Below are 17,915 nucleotides of genomic sequence, written 5' to 3'. Positions count from 1 at the left end.
GAATACTTCTAGAATGCATACCAGTCTGAGTCTGAATCGAAAGCGATGTCATTGCAAATGTTGCTGTCTGCTCCAACCAGACCCAGAGGGGCTGAGTCGTTGAATGACACCTACACAAGCGCAGCACAAAAGCTCCGACTTTAACACGGTCGTTTTTGTGAGAGCCTTCTAAGCAAAACATGTTTATTTTGAAAGGCGAAAACGGAAGTGTTAATGTAACTCTAGTGCTTAGTGGAGCTGTGTGACTGCGGCTAAAGCCAACGAGACTGGCCAAGCTAATGAGACGCAGTCGTCAGAAGAGAAGTCTCACTTTATTTCGCCCCCTTCACTCGGGGTGAGGTATTGCACCAATTCACCAGTAATAGGTATTGTCCTAAAAAGAAAAGAAAGTTCTACGTCCTATGACTATTCATTAAGCAGATAAAACATGTTTCCAACAAATAGTATTTAGTCTGGTCTAGCCTTCTGACACTGCATAAATGCGGAAAAAGATGTATGGCGTTGTGTTTCGTTGGATACACAAGTCTAAACGCAAATGACGACATCATCCACATCAAAGCGAATAAACAAGTGAGAAACATCTTTATGGCGTCACAAAACAAAGGAAAACCTGGGCAAACTGTTTTTTTTTATCGGCATCCACTAGGTTCCTGCGCCGAGGGTGAGTGAGTGATGCCGTCAATAGGCTAGAATATATCCATATTTCACCTTGGCCTATACCCCTCCTGCAGTAATAGGACGTTAGCTTTATTTGACTAAACAATGTTAGCATGTTGAAGGCATTTTAACTCATTATCCATTCCATACGTATTACATGTGTTTGTTTTGTTTGGCCTAGTGATATCATCATTTCTGGGAAGTTTGACAATGTAGTCCATTACAATGTAGGCCTACAGATAAATCCTTATGAGCCATACAGCAATTGATAAAGAGAGGAAATAGCCGAGGTGAATTAGCGGAGCTGTAAGCACTTAAGTCTTGCAAAAGAGATTTGTATCTCAATCTGGATAAATAAAGGAAATAAAATAAACAGTATTTAACTGCTCAGACAGTTATGGAGGTCGAGTCCAGTGCGCCAAGGAGACAGTCGCTGCCAGCCATTCCGAGATGCAAACTGACCAAAAGAAGATTGCCTGACGAGTCCATAGACAGCCCAGAAATCTCTGAAAGTTTTGAAGACTTGTTAAATCAGCAGCGCATAAGATCAGCAGAGCAGGTCAGAAATAAATGCTATACCTAGTCTTTCCTGTGCTATTAAGTTGTGTTGTTGTTGTTGTTGGTGGTGATGTTGGTGTTGTTTATATAAGACAAAAGTTATTCCAATCAATGCATGTAATTGCTTTATTGTTTGTATTTTGGATTGCCATAAGAGAGCTATAAGAGCCATATGAGAACATGTTACATTATTCCCTTGTGTGCACAATTCCTGCACATTCTTCTGTATCATTTAGAATCTAATCCTGTGACGCTCCTCTCCTCCTTTTCCCTCTCTCCTCCCCTCTGCTCTCCTCCCTTGATTCCTCTCTTCACCATTCTTGCTTCCTCTCCTCTCCTCCCTTGCCTCCTCCTCTCCTCCCTTGCCTCCTCTCCTCTCCTCCCTTGCCTCCTCTCCTCCCTTGCCTCCTCTCCTCTCCTCCCTTGCCTCCTCTCCTCCCTTGCCTCCTCTCCTCCCTTGCCTCCTCTCCTCTCCTCCCTTGCCTCCTCTCCTCTCCTCCCTTGCCTCCTCTCCTCTCCTCCCTTGCCTCCTCTCCTCTCCTCCCTTGCCTCCTCTCCTCCCCTCCCTTGCCTTTCCCCCAGCAGCGCTGGCTGAAGCACTGCAGTCTGCTCCTGAGGCTGTGGGACAGTGGTCCAGGCCGTGGTCTGATGGCCACCAAGTTTGCCATCTGGCTGAGGAGAAGTGACCTGGGGCAGTGGCTGGGCTCGCACTGCCCTGCCCTCACCATCCTCCTGCTCCTCAAGGTGGCACTGTGGCTCATCCTGGTGTGGATCCTGTCCCACCTCCACCTGGGGTTGCCATGTTTTCTCCTGGCTCTTACCTACTGGCTGTACGAGGGCCCGCTGAAGAGAGCTTTGGACAGGGCCAAGAGCCAGCTCCGGGGCCGAGCCCAGACAGGGGAGCCCCCCGGGTCTGCCGCCAGCCTAGCTAGAGGGAGCGGTGTGACAGGGGTGGCTGGACAGACAAGCCCAGGCAGAGCACCTCCAGTCCCGGCCCTTCAGGGGACAGCCTAGTAGGAATTAAAAGTCCAATTTGGGGACTACAGCCCAGTAGGAATTAAAAGTCCCATTTCTTGGTATATTTAGGAGGACGTGTTTTTCTCTATACCAAATATAGTGGCGTGGATTTCAAGACCAAAATTCCAAAATACTTTTTTTGTGTGATTTTTATGACAAGAGGAGAGTGTGCAATTTGCATAGCGAAGTGTACAGTAAGTGTCAGCTCGATATGACGGACACTGGGGGGGGCATGGGGGACACTGTGGGGGCATGGGGGATACTGGGGGGGCATGGGGACACTGGGGGGGGGGGGGGGCATGGGGGACACTGTGGGGGCATGGGGGATACTGTAGGGGGCATGGGGGATACTGTAGGGGGCATGGGGGATACTGGGGGGGGCATGGGGGACACTGGGGGGGGGGCATGGGGGACACTGTGGGGGCATGGGGGATACTGGGGGGGGCATGGGGAACACTGGGGGGGCATGGGGGACACTGTGGGGGCATGGGGGATACTGTAGGGGGCATGGGGGATACTGGGGGGGGCATGGGGGACACTGGGGGGGCATGGGCAACATTAGTTTAACAGTAGGTAGGGTGTAACAGCATCCACATTTGTGGGATGAATTCAATTTAGCAATGAAACAACCTACATGACCCAAAAGAGGAGGTAGAGACGACTGTAGTTTCATCCATTTATTGAATTCATAGAGTTTGAAACCAACTTGTACAAATTGCAAAACGGCTTTTGGTAACACCTTGGATTTTCCCACCATTATTAGGAAATTAATCAAGAAAAAAAAGTAAACAATGTGAATTGAATATATGTGTGTGTGTATATATATATATATATATATATATATATATATATATATATATATATACACACATACACACACACACACACACACTGTAGAAATACAACAGAGAGCAGAAATGAGGCAACTGTTTCACACAAAGTCTTCTGTATGTTTGCCATGGGTTGAATGGTGGGCCAGTAGAGTAGGCAATGGGAGTACCTCCAGACAGTCACGACACAGTAGCCATCTTACTCTGGTCATGTTGTAGGAGGCACAACCCGGGTGAGTTAGTAAGAACATCACGTATGGTACTTACACCAGATATTCACCGGGTGGCGCCATCATCCCATAGTAATACCATAGGCTGAGCTTCATCCAGCTTGACTTCTTCTCTGTCATTCCTATTGCTATTGTATTGCACCAAGACAGACTGGGAAGTGTGTGTGGGGTTGTCTGAATACCTTACAAAATCCTCCAATCCAAAATTCTATTTCACTTGATCCTTCATATCATTCCATTCAGCTCATGATGAATCTCAAATACATTCAAAACAACAACAAAACATGTGAACAGACTATGTCTTTGTGTCCGGACTGATATGTCCCCAAACAGTGCTGTTCATGACTGGAGTTTAAGTGGAAGTTTAAACCTAAAGAAGGATTACACAGTTAACAGGTCTTCCCTTTATCACATCTGATTCCAGACCAGTCTAAATATTGAACTGCGGGAACAAATAATTTAATCAGTCGATCCATTTGTGAGGGGGTCTTTCATTCCTCGATAAATATATATATATATAAATGTAAATAAAATAAAATAAAAATCTAAAAAGAATAACTGTCTTAAGGAAAACTAATAATAAAGAGATATGTGACTGCGTCACAGCCACCTTTGCGTGAGAAGTGACATGTGCTTGTGTGGGTGGGAATAGGCACGGATGAGCGGGGCGGGGGGTGAGTGTGTGTTGTATGTGTGTCTGTGTGTGTGTGTGTGTGTAAACTGCCAGCAGCACCTGTTGGAGACTGTGTCATTCATCACCTGTCATTCATTACAGCCTGTATCTGTACTCAGTCCCCCAAGTCTGTCTTGGACTGATGGAGATTAAAGTTGACTTGAGGTTGAAAGACATCAAACAAGCGTGCAAACACACATAAGCATGCTTGCACACGCACACACAAAATGCACATGCACACTCCCACATAAATTCCATCTTCAGCTTCACACTCTCATTATCTCTGTGTGTGTGTGTGTGTGTGTGTGTGTGTGTGTGTGTGTGCGTGTGTGTGTGTGTGTGTGTGTGTGTGCATGTGCGCGTGTTAGAGCATTGGGGACAGCCGGAATCAAACTGATTTGGAGTTTATTTTTGTTTGTTTTTGGAAAGATCAAGGCAAAAATTAGATTCAATTCAACATCCATTTTTTTCTCTGAAGGCAGGACTTTCAAAATAATCCCTCGTACTCATTCATATTGCCCCTCGAAAACAAAAGTCTTTCCTTGCACAACACAGAACCTCAGAGAAGGGGGCTCAAATGGCATGGCAAAAAAAAAAAGACAAATAGAATATTAATAATATTAGAAATACCGACAAACAGGCCAAAAAAAATAATACATCGATTGGTCACAGCAAATTTATGTACACATACATATTAAGAAAAGAGCTGTCAGTGGAGGAGGGGAGGAGAGAAGAGGAGGGGAAGAGAGAAGGGGAGGGGGGACAATGGATAAGCCCTGTATCCTCACTGTACAGGGGAGTTACTGGGGTTGCAGCGACAAAGAAGGGGAAAAGAAGAAGAAGGAGGAGGTGTAGGCAGCAGAGGAGAGGAGAGGCTGCTTGTTCACCTCTTCTTGGGGGCTTGGGCGGTGCGGGGTGGGGTGACGGGGCGGCCCGAGTTGACCCCACCATACTGGTACTTAGCCTTCTTCTCTGACGGCTTCAGGATCTTTAAGAAGAGAGGAGAGGAGAGAGAAAGAGGGAGGGGGGGTTAAAAAGGAATGTCTGTTTTCAAGGGACACTGTAGTGTGTGTGAGTGAGAGTAGTCATCTGTCTACAGACACACACGTGTGTGTGTGTGTGTGTGTGTGTGTGTGTGTGTGTGTGTGTGTGTGTGTGTGTGTGTGTGTGTGTGTGTGTGTGTACCTGGAAAGAGCACATGAGGGACTCGTCCACGCTCATCATCCCGCCGGCATTATCAAACTCCCCACAGTAGTTGGGCGCTGAGAAGAGGGTGACCAGTTGGCGCTTGGCAAAGAACTCGTATCCGTCCTCCACGACCTGCGAACAGGGTCACGGGGTACAAGCTTACAAAACCTCCTACTACGCAGTCAATCAACACCACACTGGGTGCACACACACACACACACACACACACACACACACACACACACACACCCCCATCCACCCACCCTACTGAAACTGAGCTTCATAGAAAGGTAACCTGATCAAACCCTTGCCGTAACACAAAGCTACCTACGCTCACACTGACAAAACCACCCTGCTACAAAATCAATCAAGGTGACACCGGATACAGTACAGAGCCTGACCTTCAGCTTATTGTACAATAATACAAACGAAAACCCAATAACAACAACAACCCCTCACTGTTAAAGCATGACATCTCGATGTTTGTCATACTAGTGGCGCTTTTCCACTACCGGGCCGACCCGACCCGGGCCGCATTTGTATCCTACCCGTGCCGTACTTTCAGAAACGCTACTTCCGCGGTAGTGGAAAAGCGCCATACACAGACACGCACGCACCCATCCACACACCCATCCAACCCACCCACGCAACCACCCAAACCGCCCCGTGTGTGGTTACCTGGTGGGCTCTGCAGATGAGGTCCAGGTCGTGGCGGTTGAGGAACTTGCTGACCACGTCGGCCCCGAAGGTGAAGGAGACGCCGCGGTCGTTCTCCCCCCAGCCCTGGACGTCCTTGTCTGGGTCGGACCACAGCAGGTCACACAGCAGGCCTGGGGAGACAGAGAGAGAGGGGGAGGTGGAGAAGGAGGGGAAGGGAGAAGTTATTATTATTTAAAGAGAGTGGGATTACAGAGCACAAAAACAGACTTCTGCCTTAGTGATGCAACACAGAGCAACAAAAACCTGCCTAGGGCCTTCTTTTCTCAGAGGAGAGTGAGAGGCACGCACATGCACACGTGCACACACACACACACACACACTCACACACACACACACACACACACACACACACACACACACACACCTGTATCGGGGACGTCAGTTGGCCTCATGATTCTGCGGATCTGTTCCATTGACTGTAGGTCGGGAGAGAGGCCTGCAGTGGGAGGACAAGCAGGTGAAGAGGATTAAACTGTGTGTGTGAGGGTTCACCTGGGTTCACCTGGACGCCAGGCAGCCAGCAGACAGACACCCTGTCCTCTCACCTCCATGACAGCAGAAGATCTTCTCATCGATAATGGCAGCGATGGGAAGACAGTTGAAGCAGTCTGTGAAGGTCTTCCACAGCTTGATATTGAATCTGCGCTTACCTGACCAGGCAAAGAGAGAGACACACTCCGTCAATAGGCTGTCCGGTATGAAAGTGTGTGCGCGCGTATGTGTGTGAATGTGTGTGAATGTGAATGTGTGTGTGTGTGTGTGTGTGTGTGTGTGCGTGTGTGTGTATGCACGCGCGTGAGTATGTGAGTGAGTGAGTGAGTGTGTGTGTGTGTGTGTGTGTGTGTGTGTGTGTGTGTGTGTCGATGCTCACACTCGTCATAGAAACCGTAGATGCGGTTGATGGAGGCACACTCGTGGTTTCCGCGGAGCAGGAAGAAGTTCTCGGGGTACTTGATCTTGTAGGCCAGCAGCAGGCAGATGGTCTCCAGGCTCTGCTTCCCCCGGTCCACGTAGTCCCCCAGGAACAGGTAGTTGGCCTCGGGGGGGAAGCCTCCGTACTCAAACAGCCTCAGCAGGTCTGTGTACTGGCCATGGATGTCACCTGGAGAGATGGGGCGATACAAGGGGTTAATACAGTTAATACAGAAGAGTGGGGAGAAAGAGATGGATGAAGGAGTGGGAGAGAGAAGAGTGAGAGAAGCAGAGATATGGAGGGAGAGAGAAAGGGGGGATACAAGGGGTTAATAGAGTTAATACAGCGGAATGGGGAGAACGAGAGATGGATGGAGGAGTGGGAGAGAGAAGGGGGGTGAGAGAAGGAGAGAGATATGGAGGGGGGGGGCAATATAGTGAATGACAGACAGAAAAACATGGGTGGAGGGAGAAAAAGATGGATATGGGGAGTTCACAAAAGGGGCAATGTGGTGGATAAAGAGAGGAAGAGAAAATCATTGGAGAGGAGAGGGATGGAGAGATGGAGGGGGATGGAAGGGAAGGTCAGAGACAGGCGGGAGGACATGCTGCTGGGAGAGGGAGATTTGCACAAAATTATAGTATCATTAAAAATAAATCATCCTCTCTCTCTCTCTACCCCATTCCTCCACCTCTCTCTCTTCCTCCCTCTCTCTCTCCACCCAATTCCTCCACCTCTCTCTCTCCACCCCATTCCTCCACCTCTCGCTCTTCCTCCCTCTCTCTCTCCACCCCATTCCTCCATCTCTCCCCCCCTCTCCAGCCCATTCCTCTAACTCTTGCCCCCTCCCCCCTCTCTATATCTGTCTTGATGTCCTATGTGCTCTGCAGAGCTGCAGGGATAAATGGCTGCGCAGGGCTCTACAGGGCCAGTGGCTGCAAGCTCAAGGACACACACACACTCCCACACACACCCACCCACCCCCACCCACCCACACAGACAGACACACACCCACGATCAGGGCCGAGGCCCGCGGGAGAGGAGAGCGAGAGAAGGGACACTGCCGATGGATCCAGGTTAATGAGGTTCCCTTTTCACACTCTTCCTCCCACACACAACACACACACACATCTCGGTGTCTGTGTGTATCCTATCGTAGACATGCCTTTCTAGCCCCCCTGCCCCCCCTGTGTGTAGGGGACTCTCCCTTCTGGCTACAGGACTGTGTGTAGGGGACCCTCCCTTCTGGCTATAGGACTGTGTGTAGGGGACCCTCCCTTCTGGCTATAGGACTGTGTGTAGGGGACCCTCCCTTCTGGCTATAGGACTGTGTGTAGGGGACCCTCCCTTCTGGCTATAGGACTGTGTGTAGGGGACCCTCCCTTCTGGCTATAGGACTGTGTGTAGGGGACCCTCCCTTCCCTTCGGTTACCAGGCCAGATTCCATTAATATCCTCCTGCACCACCACCACCACCTCCTCCTCCTGCTCTAATTTGAGCTAAATGCTCCTGTGGCAAAGTGAGAGGAGTCTGTCTTGAGTCTCTCCAGGTGTTGATACGATCTTCTGGACGTGAAGTTAACATCGTGGTATAAGCCAGGACTGGTGGAAATGGCCGTAGGACTAAATTGCTCCAAATCTCAGAAAAGTTCCCCGTGCTAATCCAACAGGCTGCACACGACATAGTGAGTGGCCGTTCATTGGGAATGTCGTATAGATTTCATCATATTTCTCTCACCAGCAGATTTGGCGAGTGAGCCGTAAACAGGCACTGCACTGAGAAACACCAGAGTGCGCTGTGGTTGCGCGTCCCCCCCCATCGACCCTCTCAACCTGGACCGGATCCAACCTGACTTGGGAGGCTGGAACGCTTTCGCACTTAAGTGTCGCACTTAGGCACGCGCCCCCCCCCCCCCCCACACACACACACACCCCACCCACCCTCTTATTGGAGGATTTGGTCCGAGAGCTGATATGGGATGGGGATGCAGCTTGTTTTGTTTTTGACGGTACACAGTCTAACAGGATTGGCTGTGGCGAGAGGGTGGCGGCCGGCCCCTCTCACAGTGAGTTGTGAGGTGAGGGTGAATCATTTACACAGATCGTCTCTGCAGTGTCAAAACAGCCCTGAGAGTACGCAGGACCGGAATATTTAGTAGCCAGAACCGAGGGGAGGAGAAGAGATAGAGAGAGAGAGAGTGAGAGAAAGAGAGAGCAAAACAAAAGGCGAGTGGGAGAGAGAGGCTAGGGAAAATAAGAGGCTGTCTTCTAACATCTCTTTCTCTCTATTTCTAACACACTCTCCATCCATCTCTAATCAACCATCTACTGCCTTTTACTTCTGCACTTCCTCTCTCGGTCTATATCTCGTTCCTTCTTTCTTTTCCATCCATCATCTCCAGCCCTCCACCTCTGGCGTTTCTCTTCTAGTCTCTGCAGGCGTGCCACAGTGCATCCATCACTCTGTGTGTGTGTCTGTGTCTGTGTGTGTGTGTGTGTGTGTGTGTTATGTAATGCTGTGAGTGCCAGTGCAGTTTATAGCAAGCCTCCAGTGCCATCTTGGGTGATCTTTTCTTCGGAGGGCTCTTTGCAGTACAGTGGCCGTGGTGTGTGTGTGTGTGTGTGTGTGTGTGTGTGTGTGTGTGCGCACGTGCAATGACCTGCAATACCCACAGGGTTTACAATAGCCAAAGAGCAGAGTCATAAAAGGAAGGGGGGCTGAGGCCGTGACTGCCAGGCAGACGATGAATAGATAGAAGGAGCGGAGGAGGAGGATAAGGGGGGAACAGAGAGAAAGACTGCGTCAGGGTGAAAGAGACTATATTGAAGAAAGAGTATAAAACACGCACGCAGGCACGCACACACAAACACACACACAGAGACGCTTTCCCATTACGAGGCACTAATGAGACAGGGCTAAAGATAGCAGCCTTATGTTGCAGTGTCATACATTAGCCACATACATTAGGGTCACAGTCTCAAAAACAAGGGGAGGGAGGAGGAGGAGAGAGGAAACTGGAATCCCATTCACTGTCCACTATGGGGATCTGAGGAGATGCTGTGTGTCTCATGTTGATATTGTGATGTGCTTTGAGTGTCAAAAACAACACACCCCTTTTTGAGGAACACACTCGCTGTTCTTTCTCATGTCTGTTCAGGTGCAGCCTGGGGCGTCACGGGCGCTTTTGAAACGACAGCCAAACAAAGTAGAGAGAGGCCAAACGATGAACGGTCCGTAACCCCAGGATGGAAAACATTGTGTGTGTGTGAGAGAGAGACAGAGAGAGAGAGGGGGGGGGGAACAACAACCTCACCTGATCCCTATGGCCGTGGTAAATAATTAACAGAACAACATTGTTGTATGGAGAGTCAGTATCGGGGCTCTGTGGGGCTCCGAATGAAGCGACACAGTGTACTACACTGTACCTGGGGGTGAGGAGTTCAGCAACACCACTGACAACCACAGAAGGGCCTCTTAGAAAGGGATCATGATACGGCCATTATCCTGACTAACAGCAACCAAAATGTACTGGGAACCAGATCACCATGAGTGGGTATGACAATAGAAAGTCAACAGATTCAGATATTGATATAAATGAGCTGTTGACAAAACCCTGGACACAGTTTTTAACAAAGAGCTGTGTGGGAGGTGAGCTGGCTTATGGACGTACGTGTGTGTGTGTGTGTGTGTGTGTGTGTGTGTGTGTTAGGGCTTGAGAATAGATTGGGAGAGGTGATGAGCGGGGAAAGTTGTGTGCAATTCCATGGCTGTGTTGTAATGCTGGAGGAGGAAGACAAGGTGTGTGGGACCCACTGAGAGATAAAGATAGTGTCTTATTTTAACTGTGGAGGAGTGTTATATAGGCCTGTGTGTGAGGGGGGGTGGAGGAATGGTTGTGTGAAGAATGTGTGTTTGTTTGTGTATGTATGTAGCCTATGTGTGTATGTGTCTGTCTGTGAGGGCAGAAGAGTGACAGTGACATAGGTATAAGCTCCACAGCGGCGGATTTGGCTGAATCCGCGATGATTTGATAACATTCGCACCTTACAGCCACATGTCTCCGCCGGTTTCGAGAGCGGACACCTCAAACTTGAAAACTCTGCGAGGGAGTTTCCGTATTGTATTTCCTTGGATTCCACCGCCGTGTGGTCAGCGATACGGGAGCGTGTGTTAAAATCGATGATGCAGAGTCACTGGATAAAAGCATCTACTAAATATGAAAAAAGTAAATGTACATATCAATATGATACATATGTAAGTATGGTGTAAGGCATGGCTAACTACTATCTCAGTCCACACTTGTACACGACTTAGAACGCATGGCCAATACGCTGAAGTGCATCATACCATGACAATGAAGATAAGGCTATTTTAGCTTCTTTTTTTTTGCATTATCAAATGTTTGTACAGCTGAAAACCGATTTTTAAAAATAAATCGTTTGGTATCTGAGAGCACAATGTGTGAAATGTGGACCCCACTAAACGTAGATCATGCCTATGGGTATAGCTAATGGGGATCCTTCCAATAAACAATAAATAGCCTACACTTGATAATCCAGTGCTGTGATATTGTTGACCCGAACGACGGTGGAGAATCAGAACGGAAGCAACCTACTTTTAGCGTAACCAACTTACTTTTACAGAGTTTCAAGAAATACGTCTAACCTTGAAAATGTCTCAAAATTGGACACTCGAGTGATAAACAATGCCTGAGCTTAAAGGACCTACTTAACCTTCCTCTTCTGTTTGTTTCATTTTCCAACTTTGCTACTTTCGGTCAAAATTTACCGGTGTGTTTTGCACAGTGATATCTCTGGAACCCCTTATCCAATTTTGTGTGAGATGGTTGACATCTCATTTGAACAGTCAAAGCAAGTAGAATCAAGGGGTGGCAGACAGAATGACACCAGGGGTTAATTTCATATTATAATTTTGCAGCAAGTTCAAAGATAGTGTTTACTGTACATTACTGTATATTATTTTTAAAAATGCCTGCCATGTAGGCTGTGTGTACTGGAGATGGAAATTATTTAGTTAGTGTTGTAGCTGAGATTCTTCCCGTTCCATTGTTGTATGGGATGTATTGATTTATTGATTTTTATTTTATTTTATTACCCATTCATTTCCTATGGCGGTCAATTCTGACCGGAAACATCATAGGTGTGACACGGTTCAATAAATCCCCCAAAATGCAATGCAATTCAATGCAATCAAGTGTATATGCTCAGGGGCCTAGGGTGGAGGATAACATAAGGTCTTGAGGCAATGGGATGGAAAAACACAATATTTATGATTACAAACAAAGTCATTCGGTCAGATTTGACCGTCAACAGAAGAGGAAGGTTAAAACGAAGGGACAGAAAATCACACTTGTTTCAAATGGAATGGACTTTAGGATATTTACTTCATTTACAAGTAAAGGTAAGACCATGCAATATACATTTTCATTTGTATTGAATGAGTATGAATAGTGGAACTGCACTGTATGTGTGTGCAAAGAATGCTGATATGAAATATTAAACATACGGTTGCCAATAGCATTGTGCAACCTGCCAATTGAATGGTGAATTTAAGCTACCTCTATTGGGTTCATATGTGTGTAAATCTGGCTCTGATCATTTATGCACTAGACGATATTGGCAACACTGTCTGTTGCAACACGGAAGTAACTAGCTAGCTGCTAAGGACAGAATCTTGTTTCTCAAGCTAGCAGTTGAACTGTTTGTTGATAGATAGTTGTCCACGGAGCGGGACAGTCCATGCGCGTGTAACAGGTTAATATGGTCTGCATATGAATCTCACCAAAACACCCCTTGTTTCTTTGTTTTGTTTGAATCTTCTACCTGTGTGCTCTGTAGTTTGGTGTGTGTTGAACGCGCCTACTTTGGCTACGTCACGTCGTTAGGTGCGCATGCGCGTCACAGATCTCTAGATCGTCTTTTAAGAGGGGAGCGAGACAACTAACCAGACTGATGTTAGCCTACCTGATACATTGTGTGTATGTTCTGTATGTCACACAGCTCCACTAAAGTGAACCAGAGACCCAGTTCTGCCTCCGGCCTCGTTATTGCCCCACACACCACCAGAACACAACGCAGGCGTAACACACACGGGTTACATTGGATTAAACGGGTTACATTGCAGCACGCACATGCACAGTGTACTTGAATACGCGATTCCATGTGGCCAGAAATTCTTTGGGCGACGGTGTGAAAACGCTTGTGTGGCTAGAGATCAGATCAGCTCCAAAACTGCGTTTCGTCATCGTGGAGCCGGGGACTTAATATGTCCCATGGGGAATTCCAGGCTGCATCAAAGCAGTAGATTGTTGCTCTGAGGCGTGGAGATGAGAATCACTGGCCAGGGCTCTGGGGAGTGGGAGCACACTGTCCTCTATGGAGAATATACAGACGGTTGTGTGGATGTATTTGAAATGTCAGTGTGACTCAGTGTGACACAGTGTGTGTGTGTGTGTGTGTGCGATGAGCAGAGAATGACAGGAAGAGAGATAATAGAAAGAAAGGCAAGGACAGCAGGGCAAACAGTCGTCATTATCATCATCATCATCATCATCATCACTGACCACAGATCTTGAGTGGAGCCTCCAGCTCCAGCAGGATAGGCTGGCTGAGGAAGATCTCCCTGGACTTGATGCACAGCCCCCGCACCTCCGCCTCTGTCATCTGGACTATCTTCCCTGGACGACATCCTCGCACTGGAGAAGACAGGGACGTCACCACGGTTACCATCACCATCACTTTAACCTTCATTCTCACCGTAACCTTCTTCTTCATCATCATCATCATCATCATCATCATCATCACCTTTCCTCAAATTTCAAGGTCGCCAGTCAGAATTTTACTAGACTGCTAATCAATAATGATTTTAAACCCAGGACTTCCAATGAACGCTTTTGGGCCAAAAGTCCCAGTGCCAGTCAGACCTAAGCATAACCAAACCTCTATCATGAGGGTATTCTTATCATGGTCTGTACATACATAAACACACGTGTTGGTGATAATACATTTCTAACAGTACAGAAAGCGGGGGACATTACAGAACATTGTTTATCTCATAACCTGGGCGTCTGCTTGGTGTGAAACGCAGCAGCCAATCGAAATAAAGGTTAGGTTTGCTAGCCTACACCTGCTGAAGGTGGGTGTGTGGCAGACCCTACGGCAAACCTACACTGTTGACACATGACACTGAGCACTCGATTCCGTCCGTGGACATATGCTGCATGTCATCCCTTCTCTCCCTCACCCATCCTTCCTGTCAAACCGCTACTGTCTATCCCAATAAAAAGAAAAATATGAGTGGGACTGCCCCCATCATGCTTTGACTAGGGGTGTAACGGACCGGTACACGTATTCGTACTGAAAATGTTCGGTATGGATCCTTCGGTTCGGTTCACATGTGTACCAAACGAATGCAGCATTCTTTTACCCACTGAACTTTTTTGTGTGTTGAAATAATCTCAACCAGTACGCATGCGCACACACGCCACAGAGAGATTGTTAGTCATTTAGCAGTGCCGAACGCAGAACTAGAGCTTGAAGTTCCTCCAGCATCCCTTAAATCTCCTGTTTGGGACAATTACGGTTTCTCAGTTACCTACAATGACGATGGACAAAGGTGGATCAGACCAAAGCTATATGTCAGCATTGTTCAACGAATTTGCTCACTCATTTTGAGTCGGCATCACCCGAATTTGAACATCACAAGTAAAGAAACAGAGTGAAGTGCAAACCCAGCTATGGCATTTAAGCAGCCTCTCACAATTCTCTGCCTCTGACAATTCAGACAAAGCATTAACAAACGCCATAAGTGTTTTACTTTTTATAGCAGCGGACCATACTCCGTTGTCGAGAACACAGGTTTTAAACACATGTTGAAAGTAACTGAGCCTCGTTACGTAATTCCGTCGTCCGCATTTCAGTCAGAAAAACATACCAGCCCTTTATAAACAAGCACAAACTACAGTTGTCCATGACCGTTACACCCCTAGCTTCGACCCATCTCATTAAAGAAAATTGCTTTGACCGCAGTTCAAAAAAGAAACTGCAATGACGTAAAAAAATTGCCATTAGACAATTATTTCATAATGTCATACACTCATATAGGCCTAGCACACACAGAAATATAGCACACATAAGTGACATGGCACAATACATTGATCATGAGCAGATGAATGGTGGAGGTGAGACTGTAAACAAACCCGTGACCGATGAGTTAGAAAACATTTCACCATTAGCATTGCCCCCCGAGCTGCCCGGCCTCACTGTGTGTCTGTGTGTTTGTGTGTGTGTGTGTGTGTGTGTGTGTGTGTGTGTGTGTGTGTGTGTGTGTGTGTGTGTGTGACTGTGTGTCTCAACTCTGTGGTGACAAATAAGAGAATGCCCTCACAGGGAGCAGTCTAAACTGGATTAACACTCTAAGTCCTGGAGAACAGCAGTGAATAAAGCAGCCAGACCCTTGGTCTTTACAGATGTGGTTGGACTCCAGCTTCTCAGTTCTCAACTGTCCATGAAACCTGTGTTAAAGTTAAGGGTTATTTATGAAGGAAAAGCACTTGTGTTCCAAATATGGGTGACTACCTATTGTTGTTACAAACGCAACAGAGTCATCCGTTCTTGACCTCTGCTGCAAATGTAATAAATATTATATTAAAAGCCTAGGCCTATTTCTAGTGAGGGCAGGTTTTTTACTTAATAAATTAGCTCTTTTAAACCTGCACCAAAATAAGTTGTTAATATCGACTTCAGCGACAAAGTTAAGGGTTAGCCTTGGGCCTTCACAAAATCCAGTTTCATACCATGCATCTATCATCAGTGCCAGAAATGCTAGAGTGCTGTGTTGCCAGTACCATACAGTGTTAGTAGCCTAAACTAAGCCGGAAAAGGCTATTGAGCTATAAGGCCCAGCCAGACTACACTGTGTGGCACTTCTGTGGGCAGGCACTTTTAAAAGGGGATTAGTTTTTAAGACCATTGAGTGGCAAAGGCTGAAATGAACCAATAATGAGGATTATTTGCTCCCATCACAAACTGCCATGTAGGACAGTCAGCATGAGTTTATGCCACGTGTGTGTGTATGTGTGTGTGTGTGTGTGTGTGTGTGTGTGTGTGTGTCCCACTGTCCCTTGAAAAAGGGCAATCACAATGTCATGTAAGGCTTACTGAACAAACTGTGTCATCCAGATAATTGCTTTTACTCTACACACCAAATTTTCCCTTACAGCCAAACATATTATGTAATGTTGAGATGCACTACAAAGCTACAAGCTAAAAGCACGCCTGAACTAATTGTGGATGACCGTTGGAGAGTAAACTGCCTCTGCAACTAGATGGTATGAATGTGTGCATTCTTTCAAAGATTCAGCAGGCTACTCCCACAACCTCAACACAAAGACAATATAGAACTAATATAGACCTAACTACACAAGACCAACTAACGTTCCACTAGTTGCACTCTCCAGAGTAAGAAGTGAAGGAGTGTATGTGTGTGTGTGTGTGTGTGTGTGTGTGTGTGTGTGTGTGTGTGTGTGTGTGTGTGTGTGTCAGACAGACAGACCAGTTGTGTGTGTCCACACTGGGCAGTGAATGATGGAGAAGCAAAAAGACGAGGGACAGAGAATGAGGTTATACGAGGAATAGTCAATGTGGCCAATTTTTTTTTGCTCTGCATTAACATAATTACCTGTCTCCCTTTAACAGGCAATGAACTCTTTTCTATCGGTTGGGTAGCGAGTAGGCCTACGGTTGGGTTTACACAGCTACAATGCCGTTGATAAACAACAATTATGTAGGGGAATCAGGTCTACAGCTACAGACACTATTCATGTCAAGGGCAGGACGTCCTTAGAATGATGTCTGATCCTACGACGACAGCAGACAGCAGAAACTCGCTGCTTCGTATCAAACAACGGCCATTTCCATACAAATATTGGCATTAAATCTCCACAGCCAGTAGACAGTGTGTCATCCATCATTATTTAGCATGGTAGATACAATGAATAAGTTACCCATACAAACGAGACCCAATCCCTAGCACTTCATTTCACTGTCAACTCCAGTGGGCTGCTGTGTTCAGTGCAGTCACAGCGCACACACCCCTGGGGCCGTGTTACAGAAACCTCCTCAATGGCATATCCTATCTTAACTGTTTGGTAACCATGGTAATTAGGATTAGGACCAAAAAGCCATGACAGATCACTGTTCCTAAATCAATGTTACCCATCCTAACGTGAGAAAAGTGTATTACACAAGGTTCCTTCCTAACTTCACAACATCTTAAATAAAGTCACCTAACTTGAGGATAACCGTTATCAGGCCGTCCGAACTGTCAGACATCCCACCCAGGTGGTGGAGTAAAGCTGCAGGTTTCACAGTTGGTCATTTACATTTCAAACCTATTTTCTAACTTGTGATGACGACTACAGTTTTTAATGTACACAGACATAATATGTAACCCTAACCCATAATTATAAGATAAGATATTATTGTTTACAATATAGGGACGTTACACTACGTTACAGAGTATAGGCTACCTTACAAAGGACAGCTCTTCTCACTGCGCCCTGCATAGCAACCACCCCCAAAACGGAGCAATAAGCCACACATATCTTAAAACACTGGTTCACGATTAAATAAATGTGGTTTTTACTTCAAACAACACGCTGGGAGTATGGTTTGAATGTGAAATACGCTGGCGTAAATAAAAACATGAGTGCTAGTAACGGGAGGAGCCGACATTGTCTGTCTGTTTATAAACATTAGCTAGCAAGCTAGCAGGCGTTAGCTTGGATAGCAACGCAGTGTGTCAATGCGTGTGAAATAGTTTGACTAGACTAGATCAATATTGCGTATACTTTCTAATCCCTACGTAATTACTATGAGAGCTAAACCAACAAATGTGGTGCTAAAATGTGACAATTCAATTCAACACACCTTCCAAAAGCCGAGAGATAATACTGTCCACGTTCAACTCGGTCTCCGCCATCTTCTGTACTGAACAAGTTCAGAAGAGAATATTCAGTTTCAACACTGACCGCCAGAGGGAGTGATGGTTCAATGTCGCCAAATGTAAATGACAGAAATGATACAATCGGAGTCAGCTATTATAACAGC

General features: G+C 46.7%; 1 protein-coding gene across 1 annotated transcript; it reads right to left on the bottom strand.

Annotated features, from left to right (window-relative positions):
- Positions 1–2,948: 2,948 nt before the first annotated feature.
- LOC308158191 (serine/threonine-protein phosphatase PP1-beta catalytic subunit-like) lies at positions 2,949–17,787 on the bottom strand (the record flags this gene model as incomplete). The annotated part of the gene is made up of 8 exons (XM_080531786.1): positions 2,949–4,953; positions 5,151–5,285; positions 5,832–5,983; positions 6,238–6,309; positions 6,419–6,523; positions 6,745–6,975; positions 13,370–13,501; positions 17,736–17,787. The coding sequence occupies 8 exons, from the start codon at positions 17,785–17,787 to the stop codon at positions 4,849–4,851; spliced, it is 984 nt and encodes a 327-aa protein (XP_080387912.1). The 3' UTR covers positions 2,949–4,848.
- Positions 17,788–17,915: the final 128 nt, after the last annotated feature.

Source organism: Nansenia antarctica (genome assembly GCF_963989245.1).
Source record: "Nansenia antarctica genome assembly, chromosome: 1".
In the NCBI taxonomy this organism is placed as follows: Eukaryota; Metazoa; Chordata; class Actinopteri; order Argentiniformes; family Microstomatidae; genus Nansenia; species Nansenia antarctica.
The sequence above is the reverse complement of the archived record's forward strand: the minus strand, read 5'-3'. Positions and strand labels throughout refer to the sequence as shown.